Source organism: Varroa destructor, unplaced genomic scaffold (assembly GCF_002443255.2).
Source record: "Varroa destructor unplaced genomic scaffold, Vdes_3.0 BEIS01000002.1, whole genome shotgun sequence".
Lineage (NCBI taxonomy): Eukaryota > Metazoa > Arthropoda > Arachnida > Mesostigmata > Varroidae > Varroa > Varroa destructor.
Window position 1 is genome coordinate 57,615,480 of NW_019211455.1, and position 17,657 is coordinate 57,633,136.

Sequence of the window (17,657 nt, forward strand, 5' to 3'; positions counted from 1 at the left end):
TGGGATTAATGATTTAGGTTAGGATGAAGTACAAGCCAAACTGTTGACTGTAGTTGTGGGGCTTTTTTGGCTCTTCTTAACATATCTTGGTCCTTTTCGCTATCGCCCTAATCGAGAAGTTGCGTATAGACTAGGCTGGTTTTCATAATCGCCACAAAGTGAACTCTTAATAGTATTTTTTTTTTATCTGCTGTTGATTTGCCGCTGGCTGGCTGATTGCCAAAGGCTGTTTAGTTCGGACTTCGTAGTTCTTTCCAGGAAGCTATTTTTGGCTAGCGAGGCGCATCAGACTCATCGAAGGACCGGCTAGAGGGTGGAAATGAGGTGGAGATTGGGGGGAAGCAAGAAACTAGCGGTAGAACCTCATTTCGTTTGGCACCTGTTTCCAGTGCGTGTTGAAGCCTCTGTCGATAAGTAGCGCCAAGAGCCTAGTAGCACAAGGACCAGTTCAGACTTTCCCCCAGCCTTTAATACGATACGATTTGATGCAGTACACTTGTCCTCCGGCAGCGTTCATGTTCACGCTCGACGGCTTGCTGTTGTTCAGGGGTTGTCGTTGACCGCTGTGAAGTTACGGGCATGGGGAGCATTGGCACTGGGTAAATTAATCGCTTTTGGCTCCGTTAGCTTGGCTGACAAGAGAAGTGCGCACGAGGCCTCAATTATTGTCTGGGCTTGTGTTAAAACTAAATGTAGACGGCGTAGGGCTAAGACCAGGACAATGACCCCGTGTGCTTGTAATGTTTTCCATTTTTCTATCTATCTATCTGTCGTTTATCTGGTTCAGGTGCTTGTGTAACAATTATCAACGGATACCGATTATTGTATTCGTTTGATAACGATGGCTGATCTATGTGGAAGACAAATGACGCGTGGAAAACATGTCAAACACATAGAGACGATGAATCAAGATGCGATAGGGAATAGTTAACAGTACAGGACGTCACGGCAGAAGCGATCAGCAGGACTGTGAAACTATTGGAAGCGCTTCGGTGAAATTGTTATATAAGATACTTTTACACTTTACAGGCAAAAGCAAGCGCTGTTTAAATTTAGAATCATTTTTAAGATGTTGTAGATTTACTTATCGTGGAAACGGTAGCAATGTTATCGAACCTTGTCTCAACAAATACTGCTCAACTAATTTCTCGTATATTTATACTAGAGTACTACTACTAGTACTACTGCTCGCTCTTAAAGCAAGCAGTCTTGTTGCAAGATACTGGTCGAGAGTTAGAACGATGTTTAGGGTCTTGGACGAACCGAAGCTAGCAACAATAGATGGTCAAGCTTGTGGCTTCTATTACTACACTCTATAATGACTCATTCGGGCTGCCGCGTTTACGCCGTATGCGGTCTGTCATTTACAATGATGAGGCTTGTGTGCATGCGATAAATTACTTTAATTAAACGTCCATAAGGTTTGTAACGTTAATTAGTATGTCCCATCAAGCTATTCGCTATGCATGTACAGACGTTTGACTGCTTTACGTTCTTGAACGTAACAGAAAGCTTTACGAGAAAGCTTGTACAAGCTTTGACAAGGTAATTTGGTACAGGTTTGACTCAAGACTGTCGGCAGAGCTCTAATAACCCTGACGGCAATTGGATGATCTACTGCTAGGGTTAGATTAAGCTGTGAATGGCTGTGTTTGTGATAAAGTAAACTATTAGTAAAGCGTTTCTCATGCATTGAACTAGGCACTCCGATTTCGAGATATGCCAAATATGCATTGGCTGCTATCGTTTTGATTAGGTTGCGGGAGTTTGAATTTGCAAAGAAAACTATCACCTGCTTTACGACAGGTAATGTTATACCTATCACGAAATTTAGTTTTATTGAAAGGCTGTATCAGAGAGAGACCGGCTTTTGTGCGGGACGTTTTGAATATGTCAGAGCTTCGAGCTTAAAACAGCCGATCAGGAACTTTCATCGAGTTGGTTCAGTAACTCCTGTCCGAGAGCTACGCTCAGAGCTCCCTCGTTTTTCTATGGCTCTCTGAAACATTCCGAAGCAGACGCTGGACTTTACTTCAGGAAGCGAAGGAAATCCACCGATGTGTCTGTGCTTCTTACAAATGTCTTGCGCATTCGCTTGCTTGCATAGGTCACCCAGCTTCAGTGAATACTGGAACTCGGCGATGAAAACGCTGCCAGCCAGGCACTAACAGAACGAAGGCTGGTTTGCCGATTTGGGCTTACGTAAGCCGCTCTGTCGCTGTGTGGGCAGCGGAGAGCGACGACGTCAAGTTATAGGAACGTGACCTCTCTTTCTTGTGGGATGTTGATATCGAACAATATTCATATATTAAAAATATGTTGAATATTGGGACTATCCAATATAGGTCAATGCCATATTCGTACCTTGCAATATGTATCGATGCGAGCTTGGAAGAATTGACACATCCCATAACCAATATAGAGTAGACTAAATAATAATAGCAGATAGTAAAATAATAGTAGATAAAAGAGTCGTTCAAATAATTCTGTACTGCTTAGGATGTTATTAGAGTATGAAAAAGAATTGTACTTTCGTTTCTATACGTAGCTTCATATTGCGCAACGTAACAGATTGGTCTTGACGTCATCGCTTCCTGCATAAAGCTATTTCCTGGACTTTAATATATATATATACAAAGTTCACATAACAATGAATAAACAGTTTTTATAGGCTACCAAATATACATTGTTCGTTTTTATTTACGCAGTCGTAATTGTTACAAAATCGTTGCATGATCCCGCCTTACTGGCAAGGGCTTATTTACAACCACTATTTGTTGAAGACCAGTGGTCAGACAGATTTGGTGTGAAGCTCTTGGGTCCATCCGATGGCACAAAAAAAGTGCTAATCAACATCATTGATCATTCTTTTCGTTGTTGTTGTTGTAATCGTTGCGGTGATTCATCCGTGCCGCGTAGATTGGGACTGGCTGTGCTTCTTGTGTTGTCATCTTACTCTGGCTATTTTGGCTAACTTGGCGGATTACCATCCGTGACCGTGGGCGTAGATAGGGGCAGCCTTAACGGCGTAGGGCTGGGGAACTACGTAAGGTTTTTTGACATGGACCTCGCGGTAGACGGGGACTTTGACCGGGACCTCAACGGGTTGAGGTACAGGTACCTCCTTGTGGACTGGGACTGGAACATGGACTGGCACCTTGACGTGAACGGGCACGTGCTTAAGAACGGGCACAGGCACTTCCTTGTAGACGGGAACGGGCACATCTTTATAGACAGGGACAGCCACGGGGACTGGCACCTCTTTGGGAACAGCATACGGTTTGGGTACCGCATAGGGGCGGGCTACAGGCACAACCTGGGGGATCTTTTTCACCACGGGAACGGCATAGGGGGCAGGCACCGGCTGAGGCACCTCGACGACCTTGGGAACAGGCACAACCTGGGGGACAGGGTAAGGCTTAGCAACGGGGACAGCATACGGGGCAGGCACCTCCTTATTGATCACCTTAGTGACGTGCGACACATGTCCGTGACCATATTCACTGTCGTATCCAGCGCCGTATCCTCCGTTGTAACCTCCGTATCCGAGATCCGTGGCATGTGCAAGAGCCACAAGAGAGGCAATGACGACAAAGACGCGCATGTTCACTAGTTGACGTCGACGACCCAACTGATGCCAGAATACTCCGGGCGAGGGCTTTTTATACATCATCATACACTGGCTCCTTCTTAGTATCACCACCGCTACGTCTGGCATGGCAATTGTTGCAGTCTTACTCCTAATACTCATTCTGGCCACCACTGCTGCTACTACCAGTTCGTTTGTCCATCCATTTGTCCGTCCGCCTATCCGTGCGTTTACCGGTTAATTCGTTCGTCGTCTCCGCCGTTATCCCTCCGCCGCAGCCCCGGCAGAGCTGCACCAGAAGCTCGCATTGCCCGAAGAACAGCCCCACTATGAGCGGCAGCAGCGACAGATGGAAGTCCATGCGACTCGATACTGATTCCGAAGCACCCTAAACGAAGCACGGCGAAGAAGCCAGCAGCAGCCACAGCACCAAAACTTACAATACGTGCTAGGAGTAGTATTATTAGTAGTAATAAAGAGCAGTGCTTGATTATTGGCCACCCTCTCGGCCATGTCGGCCGTTCGCGTGTCCAGCCATTCAACGCATAAGTTTTGCCCAAAACGCATAAGTCCCACCGTCGAACGACTATCACGATGGTGGTGCGACAGCTTTTTTCAGATATTGCCCATGCTGAGGGTAGGTCATGTGCGCGGCAGCAGGGGCACGGTAGCAGCAGCAGCAGCAGCATCATAAATCGATGTACACTTACGCGCCCGCGCGCGTGAGCTTCCAGCCACACACGTCGCCGCTGCATTTCGCCGCTGTTTTCACCTCGTTTTTCTCGATATTAATTTAGCTACCGCTTTAGTAGTTAATCAGACAAGGCCGCCGACGCTGCCCAAGGTAGCCAAGCTAGGCCTGAATTTCTGGTACTACCGAAGTCTGAAGTCCGTCCGATGCAACGGCAGCGATGGCAGTGGCCACCAGCGTAGCCACCATAGCTGCTGCTCCCTTCTGTCGCTGCTGCTGCTGCTGCCGCCGCTGCCCTGACTGAAGTCTCCAACAACTGCGTGAGAGACCTGCTGATCCAGATATACTGCACTTTAGCGTCAAAACGACAAACACCAACCAAGCAACAGCTACAGCTGTCGTAGGAATGACAACAGTGCAACAATTATACGAACGCAATTATGCCTTAGCTTTGTTAGCTATTGCTGACCACCTACATAGAGTTACAGTTATTTCGGGAGAGTCTTCGACCGCTCTTCTCGTAATAATTTAAGAATTGATTGGTCTTGTAGACGACAAGATCACTCACCGTCCAGGCGGTCCGGCCGTTTTTCGGCCGAAGCGGGGGCAGGACGATAGCACTTGATAGCATCTACAAGGCGAGACGCATTTAGAACTCCATTGTCACGAGATTACGTACAGAAAATACAGCTAATTTAATTGCGATAGGACTCTAAGTAGGTCACTGTTTAGCGCCCAGTTTCCGTCCGTGCCAGTATGAAAAATCGCCAAAAAAACGACTTCATACACATGCGTGTCATCGTAGACATACACACACACACCCATAAATACAGAGATAGAGGTATTCGAGACATTATATCTGTAAGACACGCAACATAAGAATCGCAGGAGATGAAGTCCATGAACCGGAAGCTTCTCACGTGATCCAGGTTCAGGCGGGACTGTGCTGCCCGTATCGGCGCTGAATTGTAAAAAAAAAGGCCGTAGACACAATAAACTTTGTTAAGCAATTATCATAGCACTGTTTCCTGCATACGACTGTAAACCAGGCAGTGGCCGGTTAAAGCTGTAAGAACAAGTCCGACTGCAGCTATATAACCACATGGAGTAAATATGAGGCAGTCTAAGTGAAGCTCGTTTGTGACGTCTCAATGCACTGACGGCTACCAGAGATGTTTAATGTCATGCCAAAAGCTCAGGCAAAACTTAAGGTGAAATGCAACGTTCCTGTAAGTGCTCAGCCTTATTCTGTGAAAGCGCGAATCGTTTAATGACATTATGTAAGTTGTTCCATTTCTATTTTCATATAGTATTATATAGTTCATATAGAAAAGATTCATAAGAATAGTCTTCCGGATCATTGTTTTTGATAGACTGTTTAATTTGAAATAGATACCTCGTCCACTAACTTTGATTTCACGTTTAAACTGAGAATTCTGTTTATATTCTGGGAATTTTTCCAAATTTACATTAGTGCGAAAAGTTGCTATTGTTTTTGTCACTTATAGCCATGTTTTTATGTCTGCTCGGTCCAAACAATTGCTAAACTTAGTCCTATTGTCCTGGCTCAATTTAACAGTTAGACGTAGCATTCATCAATGTTAAATAGACGAGGGTAACATAACAATATATCTGGCACAATAGCTGTTGTGGATATATGTGTAACGAATAATATTAATAAGTTAAAATCCACTAATCATCACAGTATACTTAAAATATATCTGCTAAACGGTTTATACGATTGTCTATATTTTTCATAGCACACAGGTAACTTAGCCTTAATATAGGTGCCAATTTTTTTTCTACTACAGGGTATCTCTAACCTTGAGTAGAAGGAAAAAAAGAAAGAAACGAGTTCGAGTTCAGCTGGCACTGGGTTTTAGGAGCCCAGGCCCCATTTCATTAATCCCTTAAGCGGCCTCACTACGAAGTGCTTCGGATGACGTTGTTGTCAGTGCGCATCGTCTGCAAATGGCGATCCAAAAAAAATCGACTAATCGGATAATTTTTTTTTTTGCCCACTGGAGTTGTGTTTTGTTCGATCAAACACAATTTCAACAAATTCAATACGCCTTTTCTCAATGAGCTGTACACGTAGGGCGTCAAACAAAAGAAGTGACAGCGGTCGCCGTCGTTCCATCAGCTTTTGTTGTCGCCTATAAATGATCTTGCTGGTCGATAGTGTTAATTGAATAGGGACTTTTATGTCGAGGAGGATAGCAGTGTATGATGAGGACATAGTGATATTTCGCTATCCAAAAATTGGGGCCCGTTTCAGTGTACGTGTTCGTGACCGCAACGTTTGCTTATACAATGGCCATTAATCGACGCCTGCGCTTAACACGCTTATTAGAAAGTATTTTCGAAAGGGAGCACCAGTCAACAAAGTGACAAATCGTACGAGACAATACTATCGGGCGGGCCGGACTGCCACTGGGCTTTGATAAGAGATGTGGACGTCAGAATTACGACGCAAAGATCGAAAGTGCCTCATACATTCGCTCATGTGAGAAATATTCAGATATATGTACACACCCCTATGAGAGAACACATCCAACCAGTGATGGTAACGGTAGCTGGTGGCCAAGCGTCAGCTATCGATTGGGGTGATGACGGCCATTTACGAGCGATACGATCCCTGTTTACAAAAGCTGTACTGTATAATAGCTGGATTTCGAAATACGTTGATTTTAGGGAGTGCACCGCTGTCCAACAAGGCTCGTACGGGGCTGACTGTTAGGTGCTGACTTGTGGATACGAGAATGAGTTATATCATCATCGGTATATGCAAATGTCACTGGCTGGGACTAGGACTCTTTTCAATCTACTACTAATTATGTAGGTCATACGAAGTTACTACACCGAGATGGTAGACGTTGTTAATTATCTGAACGCATCGCTTTATTTTTAGTCTGTACGTTGAAGGAACTGCAATCATTGATTGCAGTTGAAGAAATTTCAGCGTCGCATCGCAATTACGAACACATCGAACGAAGTAATGTGTCTCCAATACGATTACGTACGTTGTGTATATATTATGACGTACGGACAGCGTACATCGCGTTTGCCAGAGCTAGCGTCACGAAAACGCTACATCCAGATGGTCGATTCTGGTTCGGGCCCAGACGATTGTGGTAACGATTCATTTTTAGCAACTTAAAGTATCAATTGAATTACACCAGTCGCTACCGACTTCGTAGTAATTTGAAGGTGTTTTTTTTTTTCATATGTAAGGTGTGTGTGGATGAATCGGGAAAGCATCGTGTTTCTGGCGTTCTGAAGCATCTGTTCCCATATTTAGCCTGTCCCACAAAGTTATGATCGCTAATTGCTGCACGCATTCAGAGGTAATCTACGACAGGTAGTCAGAGACTTGCTACTGAATGCCGTCAGTAGCCGCTTTGCCCCTACAGCAGACAAGTCATCATTGTTACTTGTATATTTTGGTATTCTGTGGAGGCTACTTATCATATGCAGATGGATATGAGATAAATATAATTTATGTAACTATTTATATCTATCTTTACTCCAGTGGGAACTTGCTGCTCTTCTGCTACAACTTTCACCAACAAACGCCATACGATAGTCGTAACAAAAATAGTTCGATCAACAGATGGTATTTCAGCTCGCCGTAGAAAGCGAGAAGACGTACAATATCACTTGTTGGCTCACCTTATCATTGTCCATTGCAGCAAGCAAATACGACCGTCAAATGAAAGGAAGATTCATCTTTTCCTCCTCCTCCTTATCCTAGCTCGCTACAGGGTTCAGCTCAATTTTTGTAAAGGTAACGAAAGATATGCTAGGCTCAGCTGGGACAGCCTAGTACTGATACACTGAAAACTCAGCTGAACAATTGCGCTTAATAGCCTAGAGTGGATGATGGTTATGACTTTGTTCAACTTTACTTTGAACGCTGAAAACACAATCTGCATCAACTAATTGCTAAAGCCCCTACAAAGCTGTCGTACGGGTAGACATTGACAAGTCCCTGCCCAGAAAGCCCACGCCACTGAGCTGCGACGGTGTTTCCGCATCGTTAATATCTGGAAATTTTCTTTCGGAAACTAGTGTTACTATCAATGCCAGCTTTATCATCTTATGTGAAAACAGATCTGGCTTTCATCATTCTATTATTACGGTACAATTTCCCGCTCATACAATTGAGCAACACATGATAACAATGGCTTAATCGACTAGATAAAACGGTGATTGAATCAGGCGTTATCGACGCTTCACTGAACGATAGAGTACTTGTAAAGAGTATCTGGGGCAATCATCGTAGCAAAGTATTCCAGCCCAGCGAGCCACGGACACTGCCACAGTCGGCATTCTCACGCTGGCAAAAACACAGCTTCTGTATCTTGTTGGCTCTCGTCGTTACCTGTTCCTTCGCCATCATTCAGCCAACGTCCATGAAAAACTCGAACAAATAATAGTTATTTGTATCGTACTAGAAGCAGGAAGAACGTTACGAGTAATTATAATCGTAGTGGTAAAAATTGACACTCGAACTTATATGTATACGCGTACGTAGTATATATGTGCGATCTAATTAGATCCGTCCCAGCACAGACATCCCAATAAATGGAAGTAAGTAGACAGTAAGTGTCCAATGAAACGGACGGTTATCATGTTTGTATGGCTATCGTCGATCATTAACTAGCGATTGTGCCCCGTTAACTAGAGACTCTCGAATGACACTGTCCAACCGGACCGTACGCATTCGTGTACATGTATATACGTTTGAACCCACATATATACATGTACTCACGCATACATACATATATATCAAATCGAATTGTCGCTTTTATTGCATCACTTTATTGCTGGCATCATTTTCGATTACTATGTAAACAGCTGCCGTGGTTGACAGCGTTGCTCTGATCCCCGCCCCAACGTTAACGCTAATTTCGGACCCGATTTTGTTGTTCACAGAAAACAGAATTATGACGCCAAACGTGTCCGAGGGACCCGAATAGCAGCCGGCACACCTTTACCGTGGTCGCTCTGAAGAAGGCAGCGAGCGGTGTTCTCTGTTGAGCTCTAGGTATCACTGTTAGGCCATGCGGCTGGCTGGCCCCTAGTACGAAACGAACTGTGTCTATGTCCGTATTCGGGCCTAGCGTAGGACAAATTACCAGGGAAATACGTTACCCTTTGAACTATCACGGGGACTCTCTGTTGAGCTGTCCACCATCAGCCCTTCCTGGCGCTTTTTCTCCCTATCCTGAAGCGAAAATATCTATCTGAACGGGTCAGTTTGGACGGTATCAAAGTATCATGAACGGCAGCTATATTATAAGCGAACGTGTTGTAAGAGAAAACGACAACGTACTCGCCGCCCTTATGGTCAGCGCATGTAAGTACTACATGTAGATACATAATCAGTTTAGATCAAGGCAATAGGATGGTTCACTGAGTTGCATAGCTTTCAGTATTCGATGTAAAACAGTAAACGAAGTTCGTTGCTACTAGCTTATTGGAGCTTAAAGTTTACAGTGACTTACGCGGATTGACAACCCGTATACCTCTACACTATATCCTACCTACTTGAATTCATTTTCTTGAAAAAAAAAACAGAGGAGAATTGTTATAGCGGGATCGCGCTAGCATCATTTGAAAGCATAAATTTAAAGGGCAGCAATCAACACCTCGGTTACTGTCGACCCAGACCGACAAGTGGGCATTCACGGACACTTCCCTTTCTGTTGTGCGATATGAAAAGTCTAGAATGATTATTTTCTGTACAGCGGCATTGTCATTTTCCTCATGGGCACACGAAGCGTATGCGCCTGTAAAATTCTCTAATTGTAAATTCAACGGCTCCGATAGGCGGCAAATACTCCATGATCTCATTATCCTGCTGCCCTATCATATCGGCGGGCCCCAAAAGACTGTATGCCGGCACATCAATTAAGCGAGCAGATCTTACGCTGGGCTAAAAATAGCTGAGGATAAACCGCATTTTCTGAAAGCAGCCTTTTCAAGCTCGATGTTGATTCGTTGCCAGCTCGTGGAGTGTTTTCCAAGAACGAAAAGCCACTGACTAGCTTTGTAGCCTGCCCTACTGCCAATGGTATGCCTCTGCACAAATAAAAGCACCAGCTCATCATGTTAGCTTGCTCGGAATACAGACCGGCGTATACATACCACACGAGTACGGCTAAAGGAAACGTTGCGCGAGACAAAATGTTCGTTAAGCCAGAAAAGCTAAGATATCTAAGGGCAACTAAGGCTTCTAACAGTATATCTGGGGTTTTGATGGTGGTGCACCCTTGTTGGGTTTGCTGTGTCAACTTCCGTAATAATTTTCTGCTACTAAGCAAGAAACTACGGGCGTTATCTTTAATCATAATATGTGCGTTTGGTAAGATGAAGAATGACCGGAACAATGAACCGGGGTACATTGTTGAATATCGATACGAAATCAACTTGCGCAGCTAGCGAAGTGCTAAGATAAGCGATTTGATGTTTGTTGATGTTAGAGACGACAGAAACATCTACCAAATAATTTGATGAGAAGGAACTAACGATCAGAGGTGACGAAGCTATCAGAAAATTGACGATGGCAAATTTTGTTTTTCTACTGACCGGCGCTTCGTATCAACCGGACACTACTCTTCTGCCTCTTGTGGTACATTTGTTGTACAATATGTTTCCAAAATGTTACACCACGACTGATTTTCCCATCAAGTCGTTCAGTGTGTACAGCTTTCCCTAACACATTACTCAGTATGTTTCACACAGTGTAGCTATGTACAGATATTGTTGAAGTTATTTGGTCAGCTAAACTGTTGTTATCGCCAGACGTTGACTGAGCGAAAAGTAGAAGGGTACCAATAAGAAAAATGTTTCTGGCCACGTAAAAGTTTCAACTGATGTTGCCAAGATTGATGCCGCAACGATCAGATTATGGCAAGGATTCATTAATTGATAAGACTTCATCTATCTGCCTACAGCAAATGGTAAAAACTGATCAAGTTATAACCGCGAGGAGTGACTACAGAAAGAGACCATGAAATTTTAAGCAGACATAATAGTTCAAAACTGTTGCTCGCTAAGCTATTATAATGCAAAAAAAAAGAATAAATGTTATTGATTTCAAATTCGGCGTTCGTTTTCTCTTGTCAAAACTTTATTTTTATGGGAAACGTTCTGCAATTGCTCAAACGATACAACAAAAAAACACTGATGTGATATTAACATCATAAACAAAATGGCCGACGAGTAAACTGCTTACAAAAGCACGAGTAAATCATAACGGTGGCAATCACTGTAATCCAACGGCCCCCACAGAACCAAGCGACCTATACAATGAGTAACTGTGTAAATCATCATTTTTGCCGTCCGATGATTGTAGAAGCATAGGAAATTCACTAAAAACATACGCGACCAGTTGAGTGCCTACGAAATTTGAGCCTGTGCAATTAGCCGATCAAATTGAGCATCAGCAAACGCCTGCGGCCCACTCAGCGCCATGATGCTAAAGGGCAAATAGTTTGACCAGGGAGCCCATAGTACCAATGCTTGCCCCGCGCACATCTGGCCCGAGGTGAAAATTTGCATTTGATGCAATCGTCTTCCGCCCCCCCCCCCCACTTCTTGTTTTTATGTGAAAGAAGGTTTTTTAGGTGAAATAGACATTTCTATGATCGGGCGGCACAGCGTATAGGAACCGTACACGACAAGTTTATCGATATATCCGTTTGGAAATGAACAATGCTCTTGAGAATTGAAGCTGGTTGCCCTTATAATACCCTATTTAAATCAGTTTCCAAGGCTGGTCAAGTCAATGTGATCAGTCGCAGAAAGTAGTTACTTCGTTATATATATATATATAGTATATTGACTTGTCGAAATGACTACCAAACGAATTATTGAATTTACTTATTATCTTCTTATACTTAGCGTTCGTGCCACCAGTTCTAGACGATGTAAACGTTCGTATCTTACTTTTTGCTAATATATATATATATATATATTTTTTTTTTAGAATAAATGTGTTCTTGATTTATCCGTTTGTCAGACACATCGCTACTCTACAAAAACGCTGGCCATATACAGAAAATCGTAGCGCTTCACGAAAGCGAAGAATTCTAAAAATCCTTAGAGAGTCGTTTTCTATCTATATCGTATTTTTGCTTGATCGTTCGTAGCTGGCCTTTACGTTTATTCGTCATCAAACATCATAGATGACGTACGGACATATTGTTTTTTACTATTTATTCCACTGAATCTTTCCTAATATCGCATCCTATTCATAGCAGATCTTACCAGTAGTGTCTGGCCTGTTTCGGTTTTTGCCCATCTAAGGAGATGGGCAAAAACCGAAACCCAACCCGATGCCTAATAATCAGCTGTCGGCGGAAGTCTAGATATTTGCACCAAGCGCCGTTCGTCCTTTAGGCTCGATATCGCTCGAAAGCAATCGTTGGTTGTTTGTGAAGCGGACGCCTCCGCCAAGATAAGTATGACAATATTTCACACGCTAGAAGTTAACTAGTAAAATGTGTAAATGACTATAATAATTATTACAATCACTTGAAGATCACTGGAGAGCATGTGGTCCAGCGTAGTAATATCACGACAGGACAGATGGACGAAGGACAAAGCGACAAAGAAAATGAAAGTCTGCCATCAATCTTACGATACCTCGCTCTCCACCTCGCTCAAACACCGTTAGTATCCTGCAATGTCCAAACTCAATAGAACAACATCATGGCTGAAAGCCATGATAGGGGACAAGTGGTAGAGTTGAATAGAAATTTTTGCACTGTTACACGCTCCTTTAGAACCGGGTACGAGAAACGATAAGAATAGCAATAGTTATCATTTTATAGTAAACTATATCATCCACCATATAATCACAGTCAAATAATATTGAGCAACCCGATATAGCAGCAATAAGAGTCGATTGGAAAGACTACTCAGTCTAATCACTAAGAGCTACTAGGCTTACACTGGTTAGATAAATTACGCAAGGATCTTCTAAGCGCATGGCGGACGTCCTAAAATATCTCACTTGTTTTCAGATTGAGCACGAAATAAACACAGTTATTAGAGAAACAATTGCTTTTATCAGCTACACCGATGCTTTCAATCGACCTAACTAACAGTAATTATCTTATTTTTATTATTATTATTAAATTAATATTATTGTAAATGTTCAAAGAAGAACTGTCCGTTGTCGTGGCAATGAGATATCTGAGAGAGGCTGAGCAAAAATTGCCGCTCCATCAAGCCGTAGGTGGGTAAGCATCCGTGAGTGCGAATGCGAAAGAATAAGCCCTGCTCCCTTCATAGCCAAGCACCCATCGCTGACGCTGGTGAGCGTTCTTCTCAATCTGCAGGGGGTCGGTCGATCACACACCGGCAGAAACAATAGCGTTGCTAAGGACGAAACGAACGGTTTAATTTTCAACGACGCTACCGTGTCCAGGCACGTTCCTTGCCCCGATACGGACCAACTGTAAGCAAATCTGAGCACCAGATCAAGTAGGGATGCAACGATGATATCTGCCATTCAGCAACCTTAATTCCTATTCCAGAGCGAAATGAGCTCGTCAGTTGATGAGATTGGCGCTATTAATCGCATTGCGCGTGAGAACGTGCACGTGCTGATGGTGAAGAAATCAATCATTCCTGTAAAAGCATGTTTGTTGTTGCCTCTGGATAGGTTTGAAATCCATTCTTCCCCTTAGATCCGTTCGTTTCAAGGCCCAACGATGCTAACAGACACGCTACACGCAGCGTCGGCTGTAAATGTCAGGAAGATAAATGCAGTACTACATACTTTAGCAAGTATAACTTCCTCTGAAGTATGTCAATTGAACGATAAATAACCCAATCGGATAGGTACATTATTATAATACTCCTTCCATATGAAACGTCTCGTTGGACCGCAATACCCGTTACGTCCCCGCATGAAATGGACGATTCTTTAAAACGAAATTTCAGCAACATCTTGCTAGCGACAATAGTAATCAACGTTTGTTGTTCCGGATTGCATCGCCGCCATACCTACAACACAAAATAACAACGTATTGCCGGAAGATGACGTGTTTGTTAAAGTAAATAATAACAATTGTAACATGTACCGAATTATTTGGCCGTTGTTTCAAAGGCCAAGCGATTTTGCTACTTGGCTTTTACGTTCGTCTGTGGCCATGTTAAGCATAAAGATCTTTCATACATGGTTAAGATTCATCATAAGATATATAACTTCGCTGTGTCAGCGATATTTTCTTATTACAGATGTATATTGTGCGTCCGCGAGTTCTAAATTCGTTTTTATTCTAAATTAACTCCGCGTCAAAATCTTCATCTCTGTATAGTGATAGCCAATGACAATGTATTCTACCCTGAAACTCGTGAGACGTATCTCTGACGATCGCAAGTGTGAAACGTAGTCTGTGTACATTTAGGTCAGAAGAGAGATGTGCCAAGACGGACTTAATTCAATGTCTATCAAACGACAATACGTGTACATCGTACTACCACATCAGACATTTAACGACAAAATCGTTTCGCCAACAACTGCAGTTGCGGTTGTTGCAGCTGCAGCTGCAACAACGGATTGTACCTGTGTAAACTAACGGCACACAGAGTGGCGTAAAAGGGGCGGTGGGCACTGTTCTGCTATGTCGTTTAGCGAGAGGATTGTATCATAACACATAATGCGACATTAACGTAAGTCGATGCTATATGCGGAATGATGATGGCCAATGCACACATACATACGCCAGTAGAAACATTTAATTTTCTGGTCATAGCATGATTTTTATTGTCTCTTGTGATCCGCTACCCGATTCAGCGGGCCATCATATGAGCGTGCAAGTTACACCAACCAAAGTCTGTAATGCGACGCGCGGCACCTAAATGAGCCTATTAAAAATAGAAGGCCACGGCAAGAACGGCTTAATAGCATAACACTACATCTGGTTTGTGTTAGAATGTAAAAAAAAGTCACCGCAATGCGAATAGTAAAAATGTGCATCACATATTTTTCTCTATGTGCAACAAACTTGCAGTTCTTCTAAATTTAATTAACGTAAGTGTATAACAAATACTTGTAGTATATTGGAAGATAAAACGCATCAAGCACCTAGCGTGATTTCTTGTATATCGGTGCCTAAAGGTTTCAACCTTTACAAGGAAAAATGACAAATTGTTTCGGGCACCTCAGCTGCCACTTGGTTTCAGGGATTCACTGATTAATAAGCCGTGGGCCGCACTGTTACACAGGTGTCATACTACGAAATGCATTCGACAGTATTTCAGTACCCTGCGTTACCAGGTGAGACTACTCGTCGTTTCAACGATCACGACCACTATTATCGACAGTCATATCTAACAATAAGTAAAGGGGTCCCTCTTACAATCCCTTCCAGTCGTTTCAGCTTTGTCCTTAGAACAGACGAAAAAGACAAGCCAAGCCCCTAAAAATAGGTGTACGACGAGCAAGCAGATGTCTGGTAGTCAGAATCAATCGACAACAATACTACTAGCTCGAATAGCGCTCACAATGAAGACGAAACAAAGATATCATCAATCCGAGCGCCGATGGATGGCGTCACATGTAGTAACCTCGAGGTTAGCATTTGTTGCCAGCGTTTGAGAAGAAGCCGCGTTAGAAGCTCCGTCGCCTCGAACACCCTCAACCGCCTTTAAGCCACGGTCTCTTTGAGGGGGTTGTTGATGTCTCACCGCCGCCATCATCATCAGTTAAGATAACGCGAAGATATCACTGTTAACAATGGGCAAGGTGATAATTATGCGTCAGTGATAAATGCCCTCTCCCGTTGCCCCTCGCTAATCTTACTGGATAGTTTTAGACGCGTTAGTTTCTCTCGAGGGGTCCGTAGCGGCCTCTAGTCACTGTAGCTAGTTATGATGAAGCCGTAGACCGATAGTAAACGAATAACAATCCAGCCGCCGTTCTATGCTTGACGATATGGAAATATTGAACCCCATATCTCAGTTAATCGTACGTTACTGGTCGACTGGCAACAGTCGGTTAGTTAGAGATTTATTCTGAGTCGGCCACCTACGACACAAATCCAAAGCAAAGGAGCCATAGGGAGGGTACGAGTAGGCCTACTTGGCTGGCTTTACCGAGCTGCGTCGGTTGTGGCAAGTTCGCTTTTTTATTTTAGTCCATTAAGTCCCGCGTATCACAGGTGAGTCTGCCGTGGATGGCATGCAAGTCCACGGCAGAAAGAAGCCGATGGTCAACGCGTGACAATAGAAGGAGTAGCAAAAGAAATTTGCCTGAGTCAACCAGTGCGCCATAGGGTGTCAACATTCTTACCCTGTTCCCCTCTATACCTGTTAGGGTATCAAGTTAAGAAGAAAGCAGAGAATCAGAACATGCACCGATTTTCGAGGGACAAAAGAATGTACCGATGACCGCCGAAATCATGCAAAAGCTGGACCTACCCAAATGTTGATACTATAAGAGACATATTTCAAAAATACATTTTATTTACCTAGAGACGCTGAGATCGTCGCCCAAATCTAAAACACCAGGCACTGTTATTGTTACGTGAGAAGAACCAAAGGGAAGTCTAATAAAAACACGCTCGTAATGATAAGGCGACAGTTTCATCGAGTAAAATTTTGCGAGCTGTGAACACCTCTATCCAGATTCTAAAAATTATTACTTTTACTGCCTAGGACAGATTATACCTAAAAGGTTTCACTATGAATCAAGGGTGGAAATTAACAGTTACGAAACAACGCGGCTAAACCTCGACAAGGGCTGTTCGAAGGAGACTGACTCAGGAGACTATAATAAAGACTGAAGCAGAAAACCATCATTAACCGAAGGAACGTGCATTTCGCTTTATGCTCATCTCGAAAAACGACCCGAACAAGATTTTATTGGGCTAGCAAAAAAATATGAAATAAAACCAAACGTGGAACGGACAGTCTGGCGGTCCGGGCAGCGTTCTGTTTACGTAACCACAGAAATGGTTGTCTCTGTTCAGACAATACCTGCAGTCGACATCTCACAGATAGAAAATTGTCATTATAATTCTATTCATAATATGTTATGCACAAAAAAAAAGTTATGTACTCGGCAAACTAGGGAACAAGTAGACAAACTGAGAGCCCATGTCGTAGCAAACGTTTTAGCATGATAAGCTCTTGATTAGTTCTTCATACGTCGGCTACCTCAATTGGCTCGACTGTTTTTACTGTGTGATATTTGCACGTACGGGGAATCATGTAATCGATAGATTTATTACTGCCGATGTCTATCTAGAACAATCACTATTTTTAGACCGACTCCTGTTACCATTATGCTTCTCCCACCCTCGTACCGATTTCTGTTGGACTAACTAGTATCGACAATACTATATATATATATAT

The 17,657-nt window shown here is 43.2% G+C and overlaps 2 protein-coding genes across 6 annotated transcripts in view; one reads left to right on the plus strand and one right to left on the minus strand.

Moving 5' to 3' along the window:
* Nucleotides 1–17,657, plus strand: part of Tusp (WD40 superfamily protein Tusp) — a 222,533-nt gene that overhangs the window by 68,134 nt on the left and 136,742 nt on the right. The window lies entirely within an intron of this gene.
* LOC147758050 (uncharacterized) lies at nt 2,663–3,651 on the minus strand. Its single transcript, XM_086980444.1, has one exon. The coding sequence runs from the start codon at nt 3,602–3,604 to the stop codon at nt 2,984–2,986; it is 621 nt and encodes a 206-aa protein (XP_086836570.1). The 5' UTR covers nt 3,605–3,651; the 3' UTR covers nt 2,663–2,983.

Excerpts from the sequence above, each read along its gene's own strand:
- LOC147758050 (XM_086980444.1), bottom strand. The coding sequence starts at position 3,604 with ATGCGCGTCTTTGTCGTCATTGCCTCTCTTGTGGCTCTTGCACATGCC.